This window comes from Beauveria bassiana (genome assembly GCF_000280675.1).
Source record: "Beauveria bassiana ARSEF 2860 unplaced genomic scaffold BBA_S00038, whole genome shotgun sequence".
In the NCBI taxonomy this organism is placed as follows: domain Eukaryota; kingdom Fungi; phylum Ascomycota; class Sordariomycetes; order Hypocreales; family Cordycipitaceae; genus Beauveria; species Beauveria bassiana.
In genome coordinates, this window is record NW_007930873.1 from 88,318 (window position 1) to 96,452 (window position 8,135).

At 44.4% G+C, this 8,135-nt stretch overlaps 1 protein-coding gene across 1 annotated transcript; it reads right to left on the bottom strand.

Moving 5' to 3' along the window:
* Positions 1–3,496: 3,496 nt before the first annotated feature.
* BBA_08673 (uncharacterized protein) lies at positions 3,497–3,851 on the bottom strand (the record flags this gene model as incomplete). Its single annotated transcript, XM_008603770.1, has 4 exons — positions 3,497–3,505; positions 3,559–3,567; positions 3,640–3,696; positions 3,774–3,851. The coding sequence occupies 4 exons, from the start codon at positions 3,849–3,851 to the stop codon at positions 3,497–3,499; spliced, it is 153 nt and encodes a 50-aa protein (XP_008601992.1).
* Positions 3,852–8,135: the final 4,284 nt, after the last annotated feature.

An 8,135-nucleotide genomic window follows, 5' to 3' on the forward strand; every position in this document is an offset into this window, starting at 1 on the left:
TATTCGCTGGTCCGTCATCGACAGACTGGACCGATGGTCTGTCCGTTATCGTCAGACCAGACTGTTGGTCCGTCTGTCATTGCCAGACTGGACCGTCGCCGTCCGTCAGTCCGTCCGTCCGTCCGTCCGTCCGTCATCGTCAGACCGGACTGCAGTCCAGACTGCAGTCTAGACTATTAGTCTATAACATAACATATGACTTGCTACATTTTACTATCTACCTCTAAGCCATCCTATGGAATCTCAACTATGTCTGATCTCCTACTGCTCTCGTCGCGCCTGCTAGCGTGGCCAGCAAAGGGCTAACTATACCGATAGAGTCTCTACTCATCTGGTGAGCAAAAGAATCTCGGCATAGTTCATGCAATCGAGATGGGGTGGTTCATCCTCAACAAGTACTATAAGCTTACCGACCCCGTCCCCGTGTACGCCGCGGCGATCCTGCTCGGCCCTTCGAAGAGAGGGCGATATCTGACGCAGAACTGGCTGGAGCAGTGGCATCAGAAGGCTCTTCGTACCACACAGCGCATCTAGGAAGATAATTATAAGAGCATGCCCCTTGCACAGTGTGAGAACGATATAATGCAAGTGGATGACTGTCCGCCCTCTGCAGATCAGCCGAGAAACGAGCTAGATCGGTTGAAGCGCTCTCTGCAGGTTGAGCTGGCTGAAGTGACGGATGAGGATTGTGCAGGTATTTCTGAACGCCAGGCCTATTTCCATCAAACCCTTAACGCGCCTGGAATGGTGGTGCTTGCCGGAGCAACGGCAGCGCTATCCACGCCTCCACCGTATGACCATCGACATACTCTCAATCTCTCCCTCCTCGGCAGAGCCAGAACGAACATTTTCTAGGGCTCGTCGTGCGCAGTCATGGGACAGGCTTCGGATGACAGCAGGTAACCTGGGGCTTGAGTGCATCGGTAATTGGTTACGAAATGGACATGTTGATGTCGAGCACATCATCACGGCGGCTGCAGATACTGGTGATTAGTGGGTGAACAATCCAACGCTTAGCGAATTTTGCTTCGGTATGATAGGAAGAGCCGACATCGAAGGATTAAAAAGCGACGTCGCTATGAACGCTTAGCCGCCACAAGCTAGTTCCGTGATACCCTGCGAAGAGTAAGGACTCCCCACATGTACTGCTTCTCAGAGTGCACTTCTAGTAGACAGTATCACCCTCTTAGGTGGGCGTAGCCCGTACCTCAAGCCATGACCGTAAATATATTTAAGACTGGTCACAACCCACACCTTAGCGAGCGTTGAACCGGCCAGCATCCTCTTTCGAGGCAGCTAACTCAGCTGCGTATTGTCACATAGATTATTGCCGTACCCGTGTCATTGGAACAGTGGAGTGTTACAAGCACTGCTTGGTACTGTGTGCCTAACGAGACGTCCCCGCATCTAGGTATGTAGCCTACAATATGCCAGTGCTATTCAGCAATCAGTATATAGTAGACTAGGCGTAAGTAGTCGTCCTAGACTCTCACACATGATCTAAGCTCTAGAACCTAACCGCCTGTAATATTAACATACCTTAGTAATACTCGCCCTTTGCTTAGAATTCCTCCTAAGAGGCGAGGCCTTTGACAAATTAAATATAACACGGCTTATAATCATAAAAGTATACCTACCTAGAATAGCCGGCGTGCCTATATACTTTAACCTTCCTATATCCCTTATAAGATTTTAATCATAGCGTCTTCGACGGCAAGTTACCCTAGTGTTATATATTGCGGGTTTATATATATATGACTTATATACTTACTAGTATATATAGGATTATACTAGAGTCTATCTGCCTAAAGTATAAGCTAATATAAGAGAGCGATTTTATTTACGCCCTTAAATAAAATCTAAATATAGCTATCTTTCTTATTAGGTTTTAGTATACTAGAGTAACACTAGCTAATAGTCTTAGAGGCTATACTATCTAAGATACGCTTAGCCTTGTCTGGCCTTCTCTAGATACTATACCGTAGAGCCTCTAAGTCTAGTTCTCTCTGCTCGCGCTTGACTGAAAGATCGGGACACGGCTGAGAGTACTGTCCTGGTTGCTAGGGGACGTGACTATCGTATAGGCTGACCCAGAAGACTGGGATTTACCCGCAACAGTGCTTAGATCGAGGGGCAGTTGGTCGGTGAAGAGTAAAATCCACTCCGGGCTTCCGATTTTGGACCTTTCCACTTTTCCTCACGTCCATCCAATTGCTGGATCCCTTCCACTTCTGGATCTCTTCTACTTCTGAATCTCTCTTTTTCCGGCTGCGTCATGGGTGCTTCAATACGCACGTCAGAACCGATGTCATCTTTTGAGGTTCCCTTCGCCGTACGCTATTGCCTTTGTCTTTAGGAGCCGGATTCTGCTCGCAAATGAACAAGCAAGGCGTTGCTCACCCGCAAAACATGGCAACGTGGGGAAGCCGCAAGCCATCAGAAGCCGCATGCCATCAACTAGATCGATATCAGGGTATTGATAATCGACTCATGCGCGAAATATAACGAATGAACAAATCAGCGAGCGGAAAGCTACTGACCTGCTAAGTCTGGGCGTGTCTAAAATCGTCAGGCATCAGGCTGCAAAGCCACTAGCGACCAATGACGGACCAACTGGCCAGGAACTTGCTAGATAGCAATGCGCTAAACGCCTCGTTGGCCAAAAAAAAGAACAAGTGAACAAAAGTGCAGGTGAAGCAATCGGACTATCATTGGCTTAAAATGGTAAAGTCTTGGGCCGGCAGAATTTTCTTATCCGAACAGACGAGCTGGCAGCAAAAAAAAAAGAAAGAAAAAAACAAACTTGTCATTGTGAAATCCTCCTTGCAATCCACTTCTGGATCTCTTCCACTTCTGGATCTCTTCCACTTCTGGATCTCTTCCACTTCTGGATCTCTTCCACTTCCGGGTCTCTTATACTTCCGGATCTCTTCTACTTCTGGTTTCGTTGCTAGCATCCACACTTGTTCTTTTGTGTATTTGTGACTTTGTGACTTTGTGAAATCATTGTGTTAGCCCATGGCTTGTTACGTACATGCCTTATTTAGTAGGTTCCTTACTAGTTACTTGTCGCCAGTGGCTTTCTGGCTCTCCTACTCCCGACGCCCGACGGTTGGCAGCCTTTCGCCTGTCTATTTGCTTACTTGTATCCTTTTGCTCTCAGCTCGTTGCCGCCTTTCCGCGCTGCTATCTCTAGTTGCCCTGGTGAAGCTTTTCGACGCCCCCTTTTCCTAGCTTGCTTGCCGCTTTCCTCTTATTCTCTTATCCTCTCTCACCTCGACCGGCTAGCGGCATAACTAGATATTAAGCTATAAATAAGTATAATTAAGCCTGAAATCATAGTACGTATAGATAAACACATGCATTTCTATCATTAGTATCACTGTAATACGACTAAGTATAGCAGATCCCCTGTCGACAGGCCGAGCTTAGACTCCAGGGGAGAACTCCATACAACGGTCGAAGCATACCAAGCTTAAAAGCTGCGACACTATGATTATCGGCACTACCATTGTCATCAGTACACGCTTCTGTAATGTTAGTAACATGTCGACTCACGATCTTGTTCTATGACCGCCAGAGTCAGTATATTACTTCATATCATCGTCTTTGCAGATCCACGTCAAGATAATTACTTACATTTCTGCCGCCAATGCAGCGAAGGCCGGGGCAGCAAGGATAAGTCGCGGGACATCTCTAGATATGCCGCTCAGGTCAGAGGATCGTTGGATTACATGGTGGATTTGATGTGCACAGCGGCACAACACACTTACGTTACCAGCTGGAGTGCAGATCTTGCCAGCCATAGCGACGCCGGCGAAAAGTGCGAGAATGCCTACTGAGAATTGCATCGTGAAGCACAAAGTGTGGCTTGCGAGGATATAGAAAGCACTGCAAAAGTAGATGCGTCGAAGGTGTTGAAATGTATGTATCGAATGAAGGGCAAATCTATTACATTGTGAGGATTAGGTGATGTATTTGTAACTTTTCTACGCCCTCTTCAATATATAGAGTAGACCGAATTCTTTGTTCTAAGCGCATGACATGTGTTCGAAATCTATGTCTTACTTCATGACCGCAGCCAATCCATGCGGCAATTAAAGTGTCGCAGCCTAGCAGAGATAAGGTCGAACGATATGTCCCGTACATCTAACAACGGGGCATCAAATTCTTCAGGTACTTTACGATCAGCGTTAGTGAAATGCACTGCTACATTGCCAGAACAGTGCGAGCGTGTGTCCTAGTCGAGCTGGAAAGCTTTCGTCCCGAAAGGCTGCTTCTTGGCTCGGCCCATCGGCCTCCGGAGCTGCTTTTGTATATATCAGCACAGCCCGGTGCATTCTAAAGCGTCGGAAAGCGCTTCCGAGATGACCTATATACGCCACGGATTCGGCGAGGACCTTGTTGCCTATTATACGAGCTTCGGAGGGTCACGGTTGACTTGATCCATACTTTGTATGTGCATTGTAGCATTCATGAGTTAGTATACATGAGGGACGGAAGCCTGCCATCACACGTTTCTAAAGCGGGAAAGAAAACCGCAAAACTAGTAGTGTCGTTGAACATGAATGCGGATGGCCCTACAGGGTGCGAAGCCGGCCGAACCCCACACGGTCTGCGGGCCGCGTTGCTCGGCACGTCGCCGCCCGCGCGCAGAAACATGTTCACCCCACGGGACTCCCGGCTGGTCCCAACCAGCCTTTCAGTTGCATGACTAATGACGAACTTTTCAAGTCTGTGTGATAAAGAGTTTTAAAGGCAGATTTTCTGACAAAAGTGTATAGTGTAGAAATGATTTCATCTTTTGTGCGTTCGGTCAAAAATAAAGCTTCCCTCGACGGCGGAGTATCCGTCGATGCTCGACTGTTGATGGCCTCCAGAATGTATGGCTGGATCTGTCCCATGTTTTGGATGAGTAGGTCCCATGTTTGGGATGAGTAGGTCCCATGGTTTGGTTGAGTAGGTCCCATGTTTTGGATGAGTAGGTCCCATGTTTTGGATGAGTAGGTCCCATGTTTTAGATGAGTAGGCCTGCGCCATCCGAAGACTTGCGCCGGTCGGTTGATGGAGACCTGAAGTGGCCAATCGATCACTGGCTTGGCCGTGCATCAGGCGTCCGAGAACCTGGAGTGGCTAATCACTGGCTTGGCTATGCATCAGCCCCCGGCCCCTCGCTTTGCAGGTACGCCGGAGAGGACAAGGCGCCCGATCTATGCGTCTTCGGTGGGCCGTACAATATGTTCGTGAAATGAACGTGCAATTCTAGAGCACGTGTCGCACATGGTCGTTTGGATAGGCGTGGACCAAGCATTAAATATGCCACTTGTCGTTACTACAGTTCGTTGGCATGTTTACCACCTTTTCTCATCTTAATTACTTACATTTTCTCAATTGCAGCCATAAGCTTCTGTTTCTCCATTTTGTATTTTGCCTGTGTCTTAGAACAAAAAGGCTTGGAAGGAATATCATGGCATCACAGGACTCGCTTCAATCTGCGCCGTTGTGTACTCTTCCTAGTCAAATTTCCTTCTTCTTGATGCCTAGCTTTCTACAAAAAGATTGGGCTCGAGAAGGGTTTCTCCCGCCTCCTATGGGCCCAACAGCTTATCTGGACGGAGTGCGAGGATTGGCTGCTCTTTCTGTCTTTTTCTCACATCTTTGCTGGCAAATGTTCAATACCAGTAAAAGCTGGGGCACCGGAGAGGACAACTACCACATCATGAAGCTGCCTTTTCTCAGACTCTTGTACGGTGGACCACCGGCCGTCTGTGTCTTCTTTGTCATTTCAGGCTACGCACTGTCCTATCGGCCGCTAAGTTTAATCCATCGAGGGGACACTTGCGATTTATCTACAACGATGAGCTCGCTTACTTTTCGACGTGGTATTCGCCTTTACTTACCAACAGCCATTTCCACCTTCATAGTCGTTTGTCTTTTACGGGTCGGAGCGTACGAACTGACGCGCCAGTTCGCAAATGATCCCAGGTACTTGAAATATATTTTAGAACCTCATCCAGAACGCCTGCAATCGTCTTACGCACAAATTCAAGACTGGATGATTGTAATGTTCCGCCTTGCTAATGTTTTTACCTGGGATGGATTTGCAGGATGGACAAGTCAGTATATGTGCTCGAGTACTGATCTATAATGTTAACTCGAGTTTCCAGCATATGATGTACACTTGTGGACCATACCGGTTGAATTTCGATGCTCACTTTGCCTCTTCCTCGTTATTATCGCAACAGCACGCTTTCAAAGCTGCATCCGATTGCTTACTGTTGGGGCAGTGTTGTGGTTTGCATACCTTCACTCGAGATGGGATCTGTGCCTGTTCTTCAGCGGCATGGTTCTTGCCGAACTAGACTTTGCTCGCAACGCTCATGTTTGCTCTACTGCATTGCCTAAAAGTCACACGGGGCCGATACAAAGACGATGGCATCGAATAGACCTTGCCTGGGTTTTCGTGAGCATTCTCGGCCTATATCTGATGTCCCAGCCTGAAGACGGGGGTGAGGTTGCCCCTGGATGGATGTTTCTGACGTCTTTTATACCTGAATGGTGGGAAGAAGAAATCTTCCGCTATTGGCAATCCATCGGCGCATTTGCATTTGTATTGGCTGCTGGTCGCTCTGAGACTTGGCGGCGATTTTTCAGCTCACCTGTGATGCAGTACTTTGGAAAAGTGTCATATGCTTTATATTTGATGCAAGGTCCTGTCATGCACAGCATTGGTTATCACTTGTTTCGAATGGCTTATACCTTGACTGGTGTTGAAGGATGCAAATACAATATTGGGTTTGCTCTTGGTGCCATGCTGTGCATCCCGACAGTGATCTGGTTGGCGGATGTGTTTTGGAGAGCAGTGGATATACCTGTTGTAAACTTCGCAAAATGGATCGAAATGCAATGTCTATCAGAAGGCCAAACGACTGCGACTACTGTTCATCCAGTTGAGGGTTCAACAAGGAGGTACCGGGCTATTGTTATGGAAACTGAGTAATCAACAAAAAAGAACGAAAACTATAGTCTACGAAAGCAAGCTCTTTAGCTATCGTTTTAGAGACTGATTCACGCATTCAATTGTTGAGGAAACGACAGATATTACACCGCAGAGGTCCGTACATGATACGACTTGTGAAATCCTCGCATACTTGCTGACATGCCAAATACTGCTTTGAGGTGTAGCATTATTTCACTGTTGCAAAGGCTTTGTTGGCCGTTGCAAATGTGACACAAGCCACTAATTTAAGCAACCTCATTTCGACAGAGCTAACGAAAGTCCTCATTACATTGAAGGCTTGAAGGCGTCGCCCCAATCAGCGCCCGCAGGCTTATTAGCCCCGATCGCTGCTTATCCGCCGCTCAGCCTTGCTGTAATTTCAACAGCTGCCTTGTCAGGATTTTCGTAGTATACAGCATGTAAACAGCAGTCTATATCAATTTCTGTAGTATTTATCCGCTCCCCTTGATTGGTCTGCATATTTCTTTTATCTATATTATCAAGTAAGTTATACTAGATTAGTTAAACCTAATTAATATAGTAATAAAATAATAATAATTTTATAAAGTAAAATAGATTTTCTTTTTAATACTTTAATTTTTTTAAAAAAAAAATAAGAAGTACTAAATAAACTTATTAACTTAACTAAAGTAATTTAATAATAATAATAGATTAAAATATAAGGAATTTATAAATAAATAATAAAAGAATTTAATAAAGTTTATATATTTTTTTTACTTATTTTTTAATATTTTAATATAAATAATATAATGTTATTTTATAATATAAAAATATTAGATTTCTTTATTTTACTTTATTTACTTTTTACTACCTTTTTATTTTTATATTTAATATTCTATTTTCTTTATTATATAGTTATCTTTCTTCTTAGTATTATATAGATAATATTATATTAATTTAAATTAGCTTTTCTTATATATAAAATATAATTAACTTAAATAAAAAAATTAACTTTTTTAAAAATAATAAAAATAACTTTTTACTTTTTTTATATTTTAATTTTTATTATTTTCTTTATAAATAAAAGCCTTATATAACTAGTATTCTTTTTTAGTTATTAATAATATTATAAACTTTAATAACTTTTTAATATTCTAATATTTTACTATTTTTA